The sequence below is a fragment of the Aythya ferina genome, assembly GCF_964211825.1.
Source record: "Aythya ferina genome assembly, chromosome: 1".
Lineage (NCBI taxonomy): Eukaryota > Metazoa > Chordata > Aves > Anseriformes > Anatidae > Aythya > Aythya ferina.
Genome location: NC_140296.1, coordinates 167193554 through 167214958, shown reverse-complemented (window position 1 = coordinate 167214958; position 21405 = coordinate 167193554). Strand labels below are relative to the sequence as shown.

General features: G+C 36.5%; 1 protein-coding gene across 11 annotated transcripts in view; it reads right to left on the bottom strand.

Annotated features, from left to right (window-relative positions):
- The window catches only part of KCNC2 (potassium voltage-gated channel subfamily C member 2), a 99129-nt gene that overhangs the window by 3756 nt on the left and 73968 nt on the right, over positions 1 to 21405 (bottom strand). For 6 of the 11 annotated variants that reach the window (XR_014684949.1, XM_084493817.1, XM_084493821.1 and 3 more), the window contains exons 3-4: positions 5941 to 6871; positions 3311 to 3478 (exon numbers count right to left, since the gene is read on the bottom strand). Coding sequence is in view for 10 of the 11 variants with exons in the window: in XM_084493817.1 (XP_084349943.1) it covers positions 3311 to 3478; positions 5941 to 6871 (1099 nt within the window). In the remaining variant the exon portion in view is untranslated. Of the gene's footprint in view, positions 1 to 3310; positions 3479 to 5482; positions 5615 to 5940; positions 6872 to 21405 lie in introns of all 11 variants that reach the window. The other 5 variants (XM_084493825.1, XM_084493826.1, XM_084493824.1 and 2 more) reach the window with 2 other exon arrangements.

The following is a 21405-nucleotide window of genomic DNA, read 5'->3' as shown; positions in this document are numbered from 1 at the left end:
AATTTAAGTCACCAAATTTGTGTTCCTTCTTCAGCCAACTGATACAAAATAAATGGTGTTAATCCACAAAAGCAACTAGTGAAGAATTAATCTTTAAATAATGCAAAAACATGATGCTTCACAATTTGGAGAGAACATTGCACTTGCAGACATTTCTGTTAACACACACTGTGAGCTGTAGCTACCTAGTTCTTGCTACATATACATTGTTCTCACCTTGTAGAGTCTGTGCAAAATACTGTTAAAGCATTGCTTTGCTCTGTCTCACTATCTTCATACTCAAATATTTTCAACAGTGCCTGAATAATTCTGCCTATGAAGAAAAGGATCATTGCATTAGTCTGGAAAGAGATACCAGAAGGGAGTATAAAATGAAGATCAAGCTGGCTGGAATGTTGCTCCTAAAGTATGCATACATGTTTCACTGCAAGCAGGAGAGGTTCCATTGATTTCAGTGGCACAACCTATTTCTTTAAAAATTAGTACGCACCTAAGCATTTGCCAGGTAAAACATTCAAGTGTTATTGTCTACTGTGAGCTGCTGTGAAATACTGAGACTTTTCCCACAGAAATTATACAATGTCAGTGACAGTGCATCTAAGCATTACATGGGATGTCAACAGATTTTTTTATTATTTCTAATTGAAACAGTTACTAGTTCAAATTCCAAATCTCCATATAACAGACCACAAGCAATTAACATCTTCAGGAAAAATTATATCTTAGGCTCTACCCAGAATAGATACTCTTTACGGAAGCATTGTACCTCTGTTTTTGTTTGTACAGGTCCCAAGCTATTGAGAGCCATGGTGAAAAAAAAATATGTAGTAATAATAATAATAATAAAAATATTTCTTACTTACTGAAAATTGCATACTGTAAAACTGAATTTAAAACACATGTATAACCTCATGTCTGCTAAAACACTGTGCAGTGTTATCTCCAGATTGCAAGGGCAGGCTGAACTGTGTTGCTTGACAGACTTCTGATACATTTCAAATCCAGCCTCCTGTTTCTGAGTATTTACACAGATTAGAAAGAATCATGTTTGAAAGCAGAACAGAAGGAACACTCAATGCTAATATATATATGTAACCTCTCATTTAAATTTAATGCTTACAAAACAATTCAAAAGAATAAGGTAGTTTTTTTACACAGAAACTAGGATTAATTGTTTGAAAAACATGTGTATATTGTTCTGGATACTTCTCTAATGATAATGGAAAAGAACTGATAGAGGAAGGTGGTAAAGATGGCAAAGAAAACAGGAACCCATAAAAAATGAAAACCAGAAATACAAGATGAATAAACATAGAGGCATAATCCAAAATCAGTGACTTCCAGGTAGATCAGTGGGGTTTGGATCAGCTCTGAACCAGTATCATCTTAGAGATGGAGATAAGCACCAATGCAGAAAAGCTCAGAATAAATGATCATTGAACACAACCAAGAACCAGACAAGGAATAAACCAAACAAGAAGGATATACAAAAAGAAAGAAAGGGAAAAATAAAACAAAATTAAAAACTAGTAGACTTAACGAGTGATTAAATTCAAGAATTCAAAAATTCAAATATGCTACTTATAAGCTAGCTTCCCTACTCTGTAGTTATCACTACAGACTGTCAAAGAGCACATTTCTTATTGAGAAAATGTCATTTCTGAACTCAAGCCCTGTTTTTTTGATAGAAACTCTTAAACGATTAATTTTTCCTTGAATCTAGATTTTGAAATGAAAATATTCATGTATTCCTATATAAAATATGTTTTATTGCTATATGGATATGTCATTAGTACTAACAGGCAATTTCTTCCATTATTTCTGTTCCATTCTAAGTACAGTTACAGCCAAGTTAACAGCACTCCAATGCTTATACTAACATTTCTAAAAGAAGTCAAGAACTTAATCTTGCAAGATGCCATGGCATTCTGCATTATATGGGTTTTTCTGACCTCCCCAAAAGACAGGACCCTTACTGTTAGAGAAATTGTAAATAATCCTAGTTGTGAAGAAGACCATGCAAAGTCCTAAATCTGTGTGCAGAAAATTTTTTGCTACCAAGTCCTATTTAATCTGAATGTTATTTACAGGAATATGTACAATGTAGGAGCATAGAGACAATCATTTTCTTTACAAATTCTACACATATCCCATTCTAGCTGTATATCTGCCTTCACAAGTTTAACCTACTGAGCTCATGCTTTTGAAACATAAAAAAAAGCATTTGCAGAATAACCAAGAGAATTGCTTCAGGGTCTTCGATTCGGCTGGCTGGAACAACTACAATTGCAATAGACAAAGCTAATTAAAAAAAAATTCTCAGCCAAAGATGTTTGTTCAGTGCCACATGGCTACTGCAGATGGTGAACTCTGACATGAATGATCGCACACCAAGGATCAGGAATGAGAGAACTGTTAGAATATTACAGTTTGCCAAGAAAAAAAAAAAAAAAAAAAAAGCAATTTTTAACCAAAAAAAAAAAAAAAAAACACACCGCTAGCATTGCTGATTTGGGGGTTATACCCTGAGGTTAGCTTTCCAGCCACAGATAGTTATGTCCTGATCAGATGGCCATGCCACTGGTCACACGGTGATACATAATTCTGGAAGGTTTTGCAGACTCTGACAGGGGAACCCAACCCCAGAATAGGGTTGAGGAGGCTAAATAACTTGTAAGACATTTTTATCACCTTGCAAGATCAAGACTTGCTTACTGGAGTTGAATTCTGGTTGGGGTAGACAGTCACGTTTTAGCATTAGTAGTGCTAACTCTTCTTTAGTGGTGCTAACTCTTCTTTAGTTTAGCATTAGTGGTGCTAACTCTTCTTTGATAGAAATCTAAATAGCATCTCATTGATAGGTTTTGTTGTGTTCAGAACAAAAACGTTGTTTACTTCTAGTATCTTAATCTTTTAAATGTAATTTGTTCAGCTGTAATTTTTATTAGGTTATTAAGTGTGGACCAAAGTTATTAAAATAATTATTTTGTCTTTTAGAACGAGAAATGGTATCAAGTGATGAATGGTTGAATGAGCAAGGACTGAATTGCAGGGTTTTCTATAAAAGGTAACAGACAAATGAAGACATAAGTGAAATGAGGATCTAACATCAGGAACTTTTTGTGAAGACTAAAGGAAATTAGTGTTTTTAAAAGGAAAACAAGGAAAGAATGGCTAGGAATAAAGAAAAAAAATACATTGTGGTACAATCTTTCCTCTAAGAGCATTGTGCACATCATTTTACTCTAAGCTTGCTTTTCACAAGCACATTGCTGAGTGATCTTTATGATCTAATGAAAGAAGTCCATACCTTTCCTGATCCCTCCATCAGTAGCACACGTGTAATCACCTGTTGTCAGTAGGAAACATGTTCCCCCTCTTCTGTTTTTGTCTCTGGTACTAGAGCGTCTGATGGGAGGGAGCCTTTCACCAGGTGAGAGTGGCTGCTCACTTCCTGCACTGTCTTCACCTGATAACACTGGTTAAAGCACCATGCCCATTTACAGACAATAATGAATGAGGAAATGAGACATCACAAAGAGCTTATGTTGAATGCCAGATATTCCCATCACTCAAAAAGTAGTTATAAGGTAAATCATTAGAAAACAAGATTGCAGTTCATCATTCATCAGTACAAAATGGCAAAAATATATATATATATTTTTTTTTTTTATTCAAGAGCAAGTGATCTTTTGACTTTTGATCTTTTTGACTTTCTTTTAAATCTCATATAAGATTTTACTAAACCATTAAATAAGAAATAAGCAACACAAGGCTCAATTAGTTGCCTGATAAAGACTGTAAGTATAGTCAGTCTTGGATATTTATAAATGGTTTTACTATTTTGGCTACCCTTTTTATTAAATTAGAGGTCATGCTAATCATTTTTTCCTAGAATATGTTGTTTAGCATATTTTAAAGACAACCCCTCCCCCAGAAGGGTTAAATTATCCGCATTTTACACTAAAACCTGTTTAATCACACACACAGTTTTCATTTCTGCACTTGCTATCATACTTGCACAGCTTGTCATCATTTGTACCCAACATTAAATGCTGGTTTTGGCCTGTGTATTTTGTCAAACACTGAAATTCTTACCTCTTCTGATTTGAGACTCCCAAAGGACTATTTTCAAAAATTATCTACTATTTTAGATTCAGGCCACACTTCAAGAAAAAAAAAAATCTCTGCTAGTACGGCACATAACAGGCAATGGCATGTTTTTTACTTCAGCTTTACCTTTGCATTTAAACCTGAGCATGTGCTTTTCTGAACTGGCAATGCCAAGGGTGATGCCATTCAGCCTTGGTTTTGTGCAAAATTCCTGATGATTCTAATAGCATTCTCTACCAGAAACAAAGTTAGAGCACCTAGTGTGAGTGCTGGCACTACCAAGGAAAAAGTTAACACTTTAACATTGCTCCTTTTTTGCATATCTGCTTTCTGTCTAACTTTAAGGATTATAACACCTTGTAAATAAAGCTGCAGACACACAAAAGTGTCTCTTTGCTCTGATCACACCAAGCCTCCTCCATTCCGGAATACCTTTGGCGGGACCTGATGGCATGAAAAAGCTGTTACCATTATCACTTTGAAGATGTTGTCTGAAAGTGTATATCAGTCAAAGCACTGTAAAACTAACTCTATTCCACCCTTGATGTGAGACCTTTCAAGGGTTTCCAACCTCCTTAATATATTTAGGACATCTAAAAGGCATGTTAAATTTGTGAACACTCACTCGGAGACTGAAACCGAGCTTCTTTGAAGATAAATGCTATTCAGTAACAGAGCAACAGAACAAAGAAGGATATTGTTCAGAGACCGATTTTCCAGGCTCTTCTTTCTAAAAAATAAATTTCAGTTACTGAATGACACCAGTCACAGTTTTGTGTGTTTTTTTTTTTCTTCTCTCTTATTAACATTTAGCAACTTTCCAACAGGAGCATAATGACTGGTCTGTGAGTTTTATAATCAGATTATGTATTGCTTAAGAATAAATACATTCAAGAAATAAACAAACAAAAATCCCTGCTGCTAAAAAAAAAAATAAAAAAATAAAAAAATAAAAAAGACTTTTAATTATACTGACAGATAAAATTTCCTCTTTAGTTTGAAGAAATATGGAATTTTGGGCAGTAGCTTAGAGGGGTAGAGGCTGCCTTTTGATATGTGTTTTCACAGCAATTAGCACAAAATACTCCTCATTCAGCATTTGGAACTCTGAGAGATAAGGTAATATAAATCATAAAAAATCAACACTAATATCGATGTTGTGAGGGGCTGCCACTTTCATTTTTCCAAACAAACTCTACATCAGCTTTACAATTATCATCCAATTAATGGTAAATATCATGCAATATCTCATCTAATTCAGATGAAGGAGTTTCTTCTAGCCAGGAAAGCAGAATGCCAAATGGAAAGAAAGCTAGAAAGAGAATTTCTCCTTATTTCCTTTGAGTGCTGGGCTTTTGATGTAAAGCACCTGCTCCTTTTAAATGACTGCTTCTTTGTAGGATCTTGCTTAACAGGCCACGATGTGGCACAGGCAAAGCTGACACAAGAGACAGACACTGAGGCAAAACACCATGGAGTCCAACAGGGTGGGACACGGTGGCTGCTCAAATAGTCACAGTCATGCAGAAAAACAAGAAACATCCATACAACGCAACAAACAACAGGCAAAAGAAAAGGTTGATATCATCAGCAGGAAAGCATTCTCAACAGAGCAAGCAAAACTGTATAGACCAGCTACATAGAGGTTTGGGAATGTTGCTCTAACTATTTTGTCCTCTATGAGACTGACACACGCAAACACTGGAGGGGAGAAGGGTGGGAGCTATGTTTTCTCCTGGCAGAAAGGCTGGCAGCTTTCTGACCCCTACCAAACATACTGGTCTATAAAGTGTTTTCAGAGAACATGCATCTCCAGTGGGGTCCTACCTGATGATCTGTTGTGCTCCATCAACTGGTTGTCCTTGCCAAGGCAGATGTCCCCTTGTGTGCTATTACAGGCCATGTTCAAGTCCGTCTTGCAGAAAGTAGGAGAACTAGCTTGAGGAGCTGGAGGGATGTGCTTCTTCCTCTTCCTTGGCAGTTTCTGCTTTGCCATGGCCAGGGAGTAGTACATCCCAAAATTGTTAACAATCACAGGCACAGGCATGGCTATAGTAAGCACCCCTGCCAATGCACATAGGGCTCCCACTAGCATGCCTGACCAAGTCCGTGGATACATATCCCCATACCCCAGGGTGGTCATGGTTACTACAGCCCACCAGAAGCCAATAGGGATATTTTTGAACTGTGTGTGCTCACTTGCTGATGGGTCATTGGGCTGAGCTCCCACCCGCTCTGCGTAGTAGATCATGGTGGCGAATATCAAAACACCGAGTGCCAAGAATATTATCAGCAGCAAAAATTCATTGGTGCTGGCTCTCAGAGTGTGGCCCAGTACCCTGAGGCCCACAAAGTGCCGTGTGAGCTTGAAGATTCGCAGGATCCTCACAAACCTTACCACCCTGAGGAAACCAAGTACATCCTTAGCAGCTTTGGAGGAAAGCCCACTCAGGCCCACTTCTAGGTAAAAGGGCAGGATGGCCACAAAGTCAATGATATTCAAGAGGTTTTTGATGAATTCAAGTTTGTTGGGGGAAAAAACAACACGCACTAAAAATTCAAATGTAAACCATACCACGCAGACTCCTTCCACATATGTCAGGGCAGGATCTGTCTCAATTTCATACTGTAGTACTGTTTCTGTTCCATTGACAACCTGCTCAGTTTTATTTATAATAGTATTGAAAGCCTCATGTGTTTCCAGGCAAAAGGTTGTGATTGAAACTAGGATGAAGAACAAAGAGGCAAAGGCAATGAACTGAAAGAAAAAGAGAAAAAAGAGATGTCAGAATCACACAGCACTTCACATTAATAATATCAGTAGATCAGTGGTCATTATAAATCTTTTACTGATTTATCCCCAAATGATTCACAAATTCATAGGCATAAAACTTTGCATCCAAGACAGAAAGTGTCAGACAGCTCTCACATGTTGTTCAGGAGTCTGGGAGCAGGAAACATCTTGGTTATGGACAATAAGCCAGGGTGAAACTCTTCCAAAAAGTGGCAAAAAATGTTAAATCCATGCTAAATCATATGAATTCTATGAGTTGTCATGGCACCTTATGAACAGTTTAGTGTCGTCTGCAAACTTAGGATATTCAAGTCTTATATCCAAGTCATTGATGAAAACATTGAAGAGAACTGGCCCTAAAATGGAGCCCTGGGGAATGCCACTAATTCCCAATGTGACCCCATTTACTCTAAACCTTTGAACTTTACCCATCAGCCAACTGTTCACCCATTGTATTATGCCTTTATCTAGCTATATGCTATGAGAAACAATAACAGAGGTTTTGTTGATATCCAAAAAGATTGCTGGCTTCCATTTAACTGGGACCTCCAGATTCCCAAGACCTTTGAAAAATAACTGACACTCACTGGTAGAAAATGCCTTCTGCATTACAGGTAGAGCAGGTTTCACAGCCTGTTTAGTTCAGTCATCCATCATACTCTCTCAGGCAGGACTAAAAGTAACCCTAACAAAGCTGTCTCCACTTCCAACAAAACTTTCTTAGCAAAACAATATATCTACTTTTAACAAACTCTGTGAAATCAAGTCCTGTGCCCCAACCAGCCTTCACCCACTGCCTGGCTTATCAGAAGCAAAGCTTTGGGGAACACAAAGACTAAAGCAGTTTGGATGGGGTCTTGCCACATTGCCTCAAGGGGCACTTGGTGAGCACAGCATGCACAGATGTTTTAGAAATAAGCAGAGCCTCTCTCATTGCTACGGCAGTGTATTATCAGTCCTCTACCTAAATCCTGATATTGAAATTACAAATCCAGGACAAGCTGAACAAATACGGAAACAGAAATTCAGTTTTAGTAGCAGCACATGAACATAAAATGCAGATAAATAACCTGAAGACTGCTCTCACACAGGATTGTTAAGGACTTAAAAACCAGGTACTACCCAGTCATCATAGTCAGGCATTGAAGAAAACTACAGAAAACTACTTCCAGGACAAGAAAAAAAAAAAAAAAAAAAAAAAGCTTATTGGAAGATTTCAATATTTTCAGACATAAAATGATGTCAAAACAGGTTTCATGCTCTCTACTATCAGCCTACAGGAAAGAGCAGCTTAGAGCATGAATTCAATGATGGTGGCAAAAGAAACTGTGGCAGCAGGATACTGGTATGTTACCACAATGATATTATGAATCCCATTTAATAAATAAATAAATTGTTATGTCGGAGTCAGAACAACAGCCACAAGCAAGAATGTCTCCATTCTGGCACTTTAGTCCAGGCCACAACATTGTGGTAAAACTGCTTTTGTGTATTCGGGTATCAATCACTGAATTTAGCATTAGCACATACATTTTACACTGTGTGATAGAAGAATTCCTTTAGGCTGGTACAACACTGAATGGCTACGATTTTCTAACACAGAATGCTAGTTAGACATCAAAATGTCTCTACAACAGGTAGATTGAATTGCTTTGATTCTGAGAAACAAGTTCAAATTTGCAATGCAGGCCTGGTAAATTTATTATATTCAGAGTGACAAGATATATCTACCCCAACCCCACAGACCTAATGCATCTATATCAGAGATTTGCAGCTTGTTTATGGCTTCCCTTCCTCAATCAATGAAACAAGATTATTATACCAAGCCTCTCAATTGCAAACACTCTAATCTGTTCTCTGTCAAAAAGGTCTGACTCAGGGACTGAACTGAACACTTATCATCCGGTCTCAACTTCTAATCACAAACTAACAATCTTACACTGTCTGTTTTACCAAGCAGACATTTCTGCCTTTGCCTGAACTACAAAATTTCTGCACATTCATAGCTCATTTCTTCCTGGCACCTGACACGCACGCACACACACACGTCTTATGTGAGACAGCTAAAGTCAGCAAATACAACCAGATTTATGTAACTTAAGTGAATTAATCTCAGTAGTTATTTGCAAAACCTCTCCATAACAGGGACAGAGAATTTATCAGACTCTAAGCCAGTGGTGCACTAAGATCTACAGGGTTATTCCCTTGGGATGCTACTTCAGCATCCTCCAGCATCTTTCTACCCAGCAGCAGGATACAAAGCAAATGAACCTGTGGAGTTTGAGGGTCACTGAAGCTAAGTCAGTGTTGTAGTTTGCAGTTTGGGTGGGAATTTTCAATAGATAAAATACCTCTTCTAGCAGCAACACTTTGGTGACTTCAGGAAGCTAGGAATGTTTTTTGTCTAGAAAGAACTGAAAATTACATTCAGCCTAGCAAAATTCAAATATATTACCAAATCAGATATAATAAATATTAAATGTACATTCAGCAGTACACTGAATCTAACAGTAGGTGAATAATTAGCATCTATTTCTAGGCTATATATCAGAAAAAGATATATATATATATATATCTGGTTCAGATTCTTACTTAAAAATTCCCAAAAGCAAGGAATTAACTACAGGTAGAACTGCCTGACAACCTATTTATTACTGTTTTGAACAACATTGACACAGTGAAAGGCCACGGCACACTTGGCACTTGGCAAGGCAGCTACGAATTTTTAACTGTAAAATTACATTCAGTGATGTAATTTAGGGCTAATTACATTAACCCTAAAAGAAAAATACTTTCAGTCATTTTCAAGATCAGCTGGGTAGTCTATCCTGTTTCCCTAGAGGCAATCATCTTTATGAAGTTATAAGAAAGGCAAGAACAAATTATTACATGTCTTAATCTAGTGGCAGATTTCTTGATAATCTCACACCTTCCATTCACAGCAATGTAAAGCAATTTAACCATGTACACATTTACCATATACATGTACACAAGAGCATATACATCTGATTTTGAGCAAAGACACTAATTTCTTTTTGCTATACATTGTATCTCTTTCTGTGGTTTGTTTTGAAATATAAATGCCTTGGATCTGGACATTTTGGGCAGATCTTGCAGAGCACCTAGCACAATAAAACCACATACACAAGAAGACACTTCTACATTATTATTGCAGTAGTCAAAAGGGCTCAGAGAAAAAGAAGATGGTGGCCAATGTAAGGAGGAACCTTTACTCAGTGAAAGAAAAGATCTTGGGCATTTACTTTACATTAATTAAAGATATTTTCTCAATATCGTATTATGTAACATTAGGCAAAATGTTGAAAAGAGTCTGTCATGTTTTCTACAGATAGAAAGAAAGTCATGCAGAATTCTCACTTTCAGTTATTCTTCTGCATCTTCCTAGTTCCATGTTCTCTCATTTTGAAGGCACCGAGACACTAAAAACACATCTAATTTTGTTCATGTGGATAAGCATGATGTTCCAGAGAAAACTGGTACACCTTCAAACTTCCAGTTTCTCTGTTGGATGGGATCAACCAGGTTCTGTTCCTAAGTCCTCCTAATGTCCAAAACAATTACAGGGTACCACACAACTTTTTTTTCCCCTGAGGAACAACAATTTTGTAGATGAGATAATGGTGGTAAATACACTTCATGGCCACCAAAAACAGTCTTTTTCTAAATTATTTGAATTAACAAAATGTTCGATGTATGTAGGCCAGAAGAGAGCAATTAAAAGCAAAATGAAAATATTCAGTATGTAATAAAAAACAAACAGAACATTCTTCATTAAGCAGTTAAAGCTCTCAGTAGGTTGCTGATTCCCTCTGCTCGAGTTTTGAAGGCAATGCGCACCCAATTTTGTTAATGTGTGTTTGCATCACATTTCAGACAAGTCTGGTGCAGATTCTGGATCCCAGCTTCTTTAATTGATAGGATCACAAGTCAAGCTCTGCTACAGAGTCCTACTACTGTTCATAATAGCTGGATTAATCATCTACTATTTGTTTTTTGATGAAGCATATAAATCCAAAGCAAGTGGCAGATACCTGTGGATAACATGTTGGAGGTAGATAACCATGATTCCTGTTTTGTATTGAGTGTCCCATGTGGAACTGAGCTGCTCAGAGTTTAAAACAATTTCATAAATGACAACCATTTCTAGGAATGCAGTCTGTGGATTATGAGAACTTCTGTGCATTCAATTATACGTTTTATCTTGCACACTTGAACTCCTGAAGTTCTTCAAAGAAAGTAGAGTCACCTTAAAAACCTTGGCTGCAAATGGTCTGACAACAGTCCTGTAGGCCATGTCTGGATTTCATGATAGGAAAAGGTGCCCTGTCAGAGGATGTCATGGCCCAGGTCACCTGCCTGTTTCCTTTCCAATGCAAACCCAGACATAGGAGTGTTGCATCACTCTGTGATGGAGTCGGCACCTGGTATCAGTCATTCTAAGGTTTATCAGCTTAGACAATGCCTAAATAAACCAACGGCAGATGTAGAAATTGGTCCTTGTACTCAGGTATGTTATTCGTATTCATAAAATCTGACACATTCACTACCCCATATTTCGTCCATCCCCTTCAACCCATAAAACAAACTGTTTCTACACATTATTTAAGTATTCCACAATGGACAGGTCACAGTTAGTGATGAGGTTAATGCATAGATAATTGTTGGTAGTCACGGTTGCCGTTACTTCCTGTTTTGTAAGTTTTGAATAAAATCTCTACATTTCAGTATTTTCCCAGAAAGAGTCTATGCTATCTGGATCCAAACTGTACTGGGGTTGGATCTCAACACCTCTTCCTTCAACTCCCATCACTGTGCAATATGTATGTTCTAGCATGAGTATTCAATAGCAGCTTTAAAGGTTTGGTTAGTTTATTTGAGTTTCATTCCAGGACTTACAAGGGTTGCCCTTGACACACTTGACTACAGAAAAAGAAAACTATCAAATATTTAATAAGCCCTTGGAAATACAACATTTAATATTCTCTAATGCAGGTACAGAACTGTCTTAAAGAAAATAAAAATAAATAAGTAAAAAAAAAAAAAAAAAAAAAAGTTGTGTTAAATATCTTCTTGTTAAATATCATGAGACTTGATATATACATTTTGCTAAAAACAAACAAACAAACAAATAAATAAAACCCCATAATCCTCCCTTTCACAATTAAGATAAAAATACAACCACAGGGAGACAGGCAAGGACAAGAGTTTGCATTTTGTTTCTTAAAGAAGCCAACTTTGAATACTTGCTTGCTATTGAAACCCAAATTACGCTTTCATTACAAATGATAAGAGTTCACTAAATGAGTCTTAACTTTTCCTGAACAAAACAAGAATGAGGGAGTTTCCACAGTCAGCAGTTCTTCACTTTCCTACCAGAGCTTTCATTTTAAACAGAATCCTCAAAACAAAGCAACTTTTCCATTAGGTAAGAAGATACCTAAAAGGAAAGCTATATATATTTTTTTTCTTAATATCATAATTATTTTGAAAAATTACAAATAAATTCCCATACTTTGGAGATACGATAATTATTTCCAGCGATGTCTGTTAACATCTGTTACTTTAAACCTCATCTTTTTATATTTCAGAAAATAATGCAAGCTATTCGGAGAAAATAGGTTGTCTAGCTTCTTCCTCCCACTAACTCTCTGACCACAGAAGGTAATCTGTGTAATCATTAAATGCATCCAACATCACTATCTGCAACAAGGCAGTCAGATATATTAACTATGAAACTGTATTTTACATTTTTTTGATATGTACTCCAATGCTAATTGATTGATACTATGTCTTGATTAAAATAAACTTATAATAAGACATATATAAGTGATTATATCAAAATTATTTATTCCCACCATAAACTTTATAATCAGATATTGACATTTTTTTCTTTCAAGGTACAGGACAGAAAAGTCTTTGTTCCTGTAAATCTTCCATATATTTGTCATGTAATATTCTCCATCAGCCTCTTTTATTCTCCCAGGAACTCAAACCTCCAATTCCTTTTTGGAATCCTCCTAGTGCTATAGGAGCGGGACCCAGTCAAACAGTGAACAAAGCCAGAAAATATTTGCAATCAGTTACAACTAATTTGCACTGCTGACTTTTTAATCCAGTTTTATATCTGTTTAGTCATATAAAACCAGCCTTGAAAAAAAAATCCCATAAAAATTCCAGTAATTTTGAGTAATTTGGTTGCTCAAGGAAACTATGACTCAACTATGAATAGAGAAGCAGAAAAAGAAACTGTATTTGTAAAGTATATGACATGCTTCACTCTAATGAGTAGTAATTAATGTTGGAAAGAAATCACAGAATTAGATATCACTTCCAGGTTTAAAGAGAGTTGTCTCTGGATTTACATGTAGATTGGACAGATTGTTCTCATTTCTGTCTTTAACACAATAGATTTTTTTCATCTATTCAAATTCATTTTGGTATTAGGATACTGGTAAAATCATAATAGGATTTCAGAATGAGCTCTCATGCTGACCTTACCTCCTTGTTTGGTTTAATGTTCTGTGGAGTGAAATTTAAATATTGAAGTTCAGTTCACACTAACACCAATCAGTTAGCAGCTATTGCAAGATCTCACGAAAGAGATCATCGGTCTCTTCACAACTCTGTTCCTCCAAGTTGTTATTCTTCCTTAACTACAAGCTTCCATTGGAAAATTATTATTCCATTCAAAATTAAAAAAAAAAAAAAAAGTCACAGATTTTTTTATGGTGTGATGCATTTTCAGTGCATTACATCTGGGTATACTGAGTTAGAAACCAAATACCATCTGCTGCTACTTATGAAGCTACTGGCATTTAAAATATAAACTCAGGGCAAATATACTATCATTTTGTATTATCACTCATAAATCATAATCTCTCACATTATCACTCTCCCAAGATTACAGAATGGATACAGGCACAGCATGTTAAATAAATCTTCAAGGGAAAAACAAAAACTCAATGTGTGAAGTATCAGGCACTAAGAAAAGACTAATTTAATGTCTCTAAAAATCTGCAACTCATCCTCATTTGAGGTGATAGGGTGGAATATCAGCACTAAAATATTTTTGAATATATACATAAAGATTTAACAATCCAAACCTCATTGGAAAACTCCTCATTGAGAATAATTTCTCAACCAACATCAAGCCACAGTTGCTAGAGTTCTTGCCAATATTATAGTTTTCATTCTGGGAAAGCTGAGTCTCCTGTTTTCAAATCCCTACTGCATTTCTTCCTCATTTGTACTCTACTGCTAACGTTATTTGGCATTCAGTTTAACAGTTAACACTCTGCTGCTACAATTCTACATACGGACATATTTAAATGAAAAATTCTATATATCAGTGCACTTTTATTGATATACTGTTAAAGAACAGACAGTAAGATAGACAGTAATATACCATGAGTAGATTTATAGTACAGGAATATTTACAGTTCAGACTGGCTACCATCTGCATGTAGTAGTGGAAACACAAACGTGCTCTTGCTTGCTCATTCTTTCCCCATTTGTTATAGTCTTGCAAAGCAGCTGTCTTTCATTACCAGCTGGAGCACGAATAAAAAGGTTATGAATGCTTCTTTTCCTATTCAGAAACCCAGTTCCACAATTAAGTCACTCTAACTCAGCTGTCAGGTAAATCAGCAGTTTGACACTCAGATACATATCTGACTCAACAAATCCTAGGCATATCTACATTTTAAAGCAGATCACAAAGAAAACCAGAGTTACAAATTATTCTTCATTTTAATTGCATTTTAAGTGACATATAACTTCCAAAGGATTCAAAACTGATTTACAAACCTACCCTGATATATACACACATTCTCCTGCTCAGCACAGAATATTTTGCCTCTGCTGGGCAACTGGAAAGGAGATGTAACAGTACATTTCAGTGGTTGGGCCACACTTTGTGTGATGGGAGTCCTAGGACAGGACATCCCTTGTCAGTTTATGATCCAGAAAATTACCAGTTTCTTAAAAAATCAGATCAGTTTTGCACTATGTAAATCAAGAATGATCTGATTTTGTTGTTGCGTTGAGCAGCTAAGTAAAACATTTCACACCAACAAACAGCAAACATCCCACCACCTGTTTTTTGCTCCTGAAGATTCAGCAGAACTCATCAAAAAGCAATTATGCTGCCTCCAGAAGCTTCCCTTCCCCATCCACTTGAATTTATCAGCCTTATTTCACTTTTTTTTCTGAGCTGTGACTACCCCGGCAATATACCAGGTCTTACAGCCAGCTGTGCTTGTTTTTTTAAGTACACTTAGCATTTATAATCTAGCAATCATAAAAAAAAAAAAAAAAAAAAAAAAAAAATCACCATCAAGGCTCGTTTTGACCCTGCTTTACTTGAAAAGGTCAGTCTGTGTGGTTACATGGACTGATAAGAAAACTAGAAAACTACCACCACTCATTCATTAAACATTCCTAAACATTGCTATAAATCTGCACACTAAAACAGGAAGAATATTCTAGCAGCTGAAAAAATGCAATGGATGTTCTTCCTGGGGTCAAGGCAAAAGCGATAAAAAGAATTCTCAGTCCATATTCTGTATCTGGTATCAGAGGGTTTGTATAGCTAAGAGAGCATTTTACAGAAAGAATCTAAAATTCACTGATGGCTGAGGAAGGCAGATTTTGAACAACCCATTTCAGCCAATCCCAAATTTACGTGCTGAGGAGAATTAGCCTCTCTGCATGCTTTGTTTTCCTTCCCTAGACTACCCATAGTCTGCACCATTACAGCATAGATTAGACTCTGGGACCTGGCAACTTGAAATACTACACTGACAGTATCTTTCTTTCCCATGTGATGTATTATGAAAAGGTTTTATTTGGCTTAATGGGTCAAAACTAGAAAAATTCCTCAATATTATATTATTTATTATTAATAGACATTCACACCCATGAAGACATGGAGAAAAGAGAGAAATTCTTAAGACAAATTGATGAAAATTCTATTATGCTGTAGTTTGCCTACAACATAAATCTCATGTCCATTAAAATTACAGAAATATTTTGAGCCTTATTATCTCAGTCTCATTTAAGCACACAGGCTCACTTATGTCTACTTCTTCTCTCACTCAAAACAATTTTGACAGTCTACTTTAAAATTACACTCAAGCAAATTTAGAAAACTTTAAGATTTTAAGGCTTGACATCCATTAATATTTTTCTGTTACAGCTACTTACTAGTTAAGACTATCTTAGCTTTTACCACAGAAGCCATATCACCAAGCCATTTAGCCCTTTTTTGACAACCGCACTCCAATCAAAATATACTGGGATTATTTATAAGTTTTCCAGGCTTGTGTCTTTTGACTTCTACTTCAAGCATTGGAATAGAAATTATCAAACAACTTCCTAAAAATTGAAGGGATGGAATCATTGCCAAGATGTTCAAAAGTTTACACAGAGACTTAAAACAGCTGATTACTAGGTCTCATTTGACTGGAAGCTGTTCCTTATACTAACTGGTTTAATTCTTCATACCTCCACCACAGTATATGCAATTCAGTTGATATTAAGCGGTACCCTTGCTGACAGGTAAAAGAGAATACAAGAATAATGGATATGGAGGTTAAAATCCAACTCTCTCTATGGAGGTTAAAATCCAACTCTCTACTCTGCCAAAGACCAGTCTGGAGTCAGAAAAGTGAGATCCTTAAGAGTCCCATGTCAAAACATCAAGGTACTAAAGAGTTTTCTTTTAACAGAGATTAATGCAATCTATATTCAATTAAATACATAAAGCAAGGTTTCATTAAAAGAACGTTACAAAAATTGCAAAGTCAAATACCTTAAAGAAAGGAAATGCCAAAAGCAGGGTTACCTGAGCAACCTTTACTCAGCTCCCCATGGTTTAGGATACCATCCTTATTTCATTATTCAAACTACTTACACAAAAGCGTAAGCACAGTGAGTAAACTACCCACGCCTAGACTATGACATTGCCTAAATCTTAATTTATTGGTATGGCAGTTTTAACAGTGAGCTTCCAGTGTAGCAGATTTCATGGTATAACCTTGGTTTGATAAAAATGAATTATGAGCCCAGATGCTTTATTGTATGGCCTCTTAAGGGAACTGTCACAGCTGCAACCCAGTAGACAAAACCACTCTGCCCTTTGCACTAGCAGGAGTAGTTTGAACTGAATCATGGTAGAGTGCACAGTGTTGATACTCGGGAAGATCAAGTTCCCTGTTTCTGACATTAAAAACCTCTAGGGAGCACAGATGGTGGTGTTTTTTTGTTTGTTTGTTTGTTTTGTTTTGTTTTTCCCCCCATTTGTCCATAGCTTGCTCCTTTCCGCCTTCTACATTTCAGTGTGCCATTACCCTATCCTTCACTTCTTGTCTCAATCTCAGCTCTACTGCTCAGGTTTACAGTTGCATCCCAGGCTTTCCTCCTTTCTGAGTAACTTGTTCTTACCTTTATTTCTATATCCATTCCCTGGATCTCTAACCACTGTATTTTCATACGCCACCCTCGCTCAAGAGCTGATGTGTCTCTCCTCTTCCTGGGTCTCCCTCTCCCCGGGCCTCAGCCCTTGTTCCACTTGCTGCCCTCTTTGTCCTTGGCTGTTTTGTTTTGTTTTGTTTATTTGTTTGTTTGTTTTGTCCCAGTGCAGTCTCCTATGTAGTTTCTGTGACTTTTGTATTTGAATCTTCAGGGGACACGTGCCTGCAAACTCATCTGCTTTTTCCAGCAGTATTACTGGCCTAATGAAAGGTATCATTTCTTCCTACAATCGTGGCCTCATTTTGAGCCTGAGGGTTTCCTCCCCCACATCAGTGAGATGCCAGGAAAGCGGAAGACAGCACAAGATAAATGATGACCTTAATTAAACAAATCTACCGTCTAATAAAATTAAAACAGTCCCTTACAGATGGAGATTTATGCCTTTCTATAGTCAAGTTACTGGATAGTCTATAAATTAAAAACTGTATCTCAGCTTTAACATTTTACTAGGCCAGTGTCTTTGGACTTCGTCTTCAATCTCACAGAAGCCTCTAAATAGTCTTTCAAGGTTTTGAAAAAAATCTTTGAGATGCCTAAATTAATGAACTGTGTGCCCTAACGCTGGTACAGATGAAAGAGTGATGCACTTGGAGAACAGTTTGAGGTCAGAAGGGCATTTTTGTGAGAGGGGGAAGGGCAAAGCTGTTAAAGCTCCTGTGCATGATGCATGTGAATATGTTCCAAGCTCACAACATAATCACATAGACCCAAGCTAAATTTAGAGATAGTGAATTATTTATTGTAACAGTAGTCAGCTAGGCTTATCCAGACTCTCAAGAACTCAGCCCATCATCCCAGACAATGTTAGTTCATACATACACTTTTTTTTCAGATTTAACTTTTGACTTTATGATGTAAATATATATATTTACATATTTTATATATTTATATATATAAATAAATATAAGTATAAATAAAAATATAAGTAAATAATAAATAAATAATATAAATATAAATAAATATAAATATAAATAAATAAGTATATCATATATAAATAAATATAAATATTATATATAAAAATAAGTATAAATAAATAATAAATATAAGTATATGTATGAACTAACATATATAATATATATATATATTTACATCATAAAGTCAAAAGTTAAATATATATATATATATTTTATAAATATATATATTTTGATCAACAACTCACCCAGAATCTTGTTGAAGGTTTTCCTAAAAATAAGTTAGAAACTATAGTTGGTCTACTTGCAGTTTTCAATGAATTGAAATTCCATTTACTCCCATCTCCAAGAATGCAGAAGTGACCATTCAACTGGACTGAGGAAGGAAACAATAAAGAGCAAAGCCACCAGTACAACAGGTTTTAGGATACTGAGAAAACTGTGACGTTCAAAGCCCTGTTCAAAGCAGACACTTGGACACAGGTGAACGATAGTTCAAGTCCTTCCTCTTGATCCTGGGACAAGCATGCTTCAGTGTATGAAGATTATAGAAGTCTGTAAGAGGGATTTCATGACATTGGGTCTGTGATTATGGACTGAATGACCCAAGAGGCTCCTCTAGCACTCTGTCCACACGAATATGTCCAAATCCAATTTACACGTTTATTTGATTCATAGATTATCTTCTAAGCCATTGCCTTTGCAAGCATTAGCACTGAAGCTGCATACAGCACCAATTCAAATGTATTCCTGTTATTAAAAGGCATCTGCATTGCCAACATTATTTAGCTTAAACATTCTCTTAAAGCTTTATCACCAGTTTGCCCTAGGGCTGACACTAATCCTTATGCTCAGGGTTGGACTAATTAGCGCAATGACAAATACCAGTGATGTTGTGCACAGGCCATCATCCTGCTGAAGACTTCTTTATCCAAGAGTGATTTTCTTGTGATTCTAAACCCCACTTATTATATTTTTTTTCTACTCTACATTAATAGCTTACTTATAGGGGAAAAAAAAAAAAAAAAAAAAAAAAAAAAAAAAGGTAGTAGTGCATCCATTCCAGGATATCTTTTTTTTATTAAATTCTTCACACAAAGGGGCAGAGGGGTGTAGGGAGAAATATAAACTTAGTATAAATATTTGGATGCCTTAGATGACTAAAATTCATCTGCAGCAAAGCAGCCAGCAATGTGAATACTTACCATTCATGTGTCAGAATCAATATGCCATTGAGTCAGCTGGGGCAGTTCTTGTTCAATATAACTAGGATTTTAGGCTACCTGAAGGATAATACCTCTGCACTTCTTACAGTTTGTGCTGGTATCTTTAAAATGATCCTCACAGCAATGCTTGTAGCACATAATGTAAGCTCTGCACTGAGGGAATGTATTTCTCTAGAGAGAGTTTCTGTAGCAAAGACCAGAGCCAGGCAGTCACTCAGTGAACGGGTTCCTTGACATGACTTGAGGTCTTGCACTAATCATGGTGGGAGCTCTGGGAGAAGTGCCACTGCTGCCACTACCCGGCAGACTGTGTTCATTAGGAGCTGTTTGCAAATGTAATCTGCAGAAGGAGTGGCACACAATGCTGCACAGAGGCATGCTTTGCAGTTTAAGGTCTACGTGGGATGCTTACTGCCAGCACATTCCTTTCAGGAGCAGTTACATATGTCTGTATATTCTTAAATAAGGAACAGGTTGCTTGTACATGGATTTACAAGTGTTGTTGCTGTTAAAATATGCATATGAGACAGAGGCTGGTCACTGGTGCTGTTTATGGAGAAGCAAACTGGGCTTTTGGGAATGCTGTGTAGGGTTCTGAAGCTCTGATTTGAAGGGTAATAAAGTCTCTTTGTTTACAGAACACTAGCAGTCTTGCAACACCTTGGCAAAAAGATACATGCTAAGAAAAACAACTTTATTTAGCAGCACACAAGCAGAGAAGTCTACTGGCAGGTTCAGCCTTCATGTTCATCTTATTTCTTCAGCTCTTTCTCATCAGTTCACCTATTCACTCTTCTCTTACCATTCTGTTGTTCAAGATGTAGAAAATAAAGATAAGCCACTTCATTACAAATTTTCCAGATGATTTGCTTCCTCAGGATTTGAATGAAAGACTATTTCCCTGGTGTCTAATGAGATTTGCCCTGGTAACTCTTGGGAAAACTGAAAACAAAACCAAAACATTGGCAGGATGCTAGTGGCAACCTCATTCTTTGCAGCTTAATTTCTAACAAAAGCCTTATTATTATCAAAGGATTCTTAAATATTAAGACTTTCTGTATCCTAATATTTTTATATATGATATAAATTTATCATGATATATTTATATATGATATAAATATACGATATCCTAATATTTTTAATTTGATAATATTTTTAATATGATAAGAGCATTAAAACATCACCCTTTATTTATATAGCTTTTTGGTGGGTTTATTTGTTTGTATGTTGTTTGCTTGTTTCTTGGGGTGTATGAGACTGAAGCACCTATAAAACATGATGCTCACTAAAATAGTCCAATATAAAGTTACCACTTGCAGGGTGCAGGATGAACTTGCCAAGCAGAGACACATTAAGATTATGTGACAGCCCTGGAAGACTAGGGGAAAACAGAAGCTGACTTAAATTCACCAAGGAGCTCCTTACGGTTTGCAGCACACAGCAGGGAGATGTTGTCCTTCCTCTCCTTTTTAGGAATAAAAGACTGCTCCTTGCTTTACTAAAGGATATGCTACAACATAAATGTTATGCCAGCAAGTTAGGTACTTCCTCTTGCCTCAACACATGAACAACTCAGAAATACCACTCATGAGCAGGGTCTACCATGTATGCCATGTTTACCATATGTGTTATATCAATAATGTATGCTATGTCATATTTAGTTTTGCAAGTTCATGTTCAAATATGGACTCCTTATACTGCATCATGTTTGACTTCCAGATTTGTTACAGGAACCTTTGGTGCACATCTCAGTGCAATTAGGAGTTTGGTCCCTAGGGTGTCAGATGAGCGTGCTACAAGACTTGCA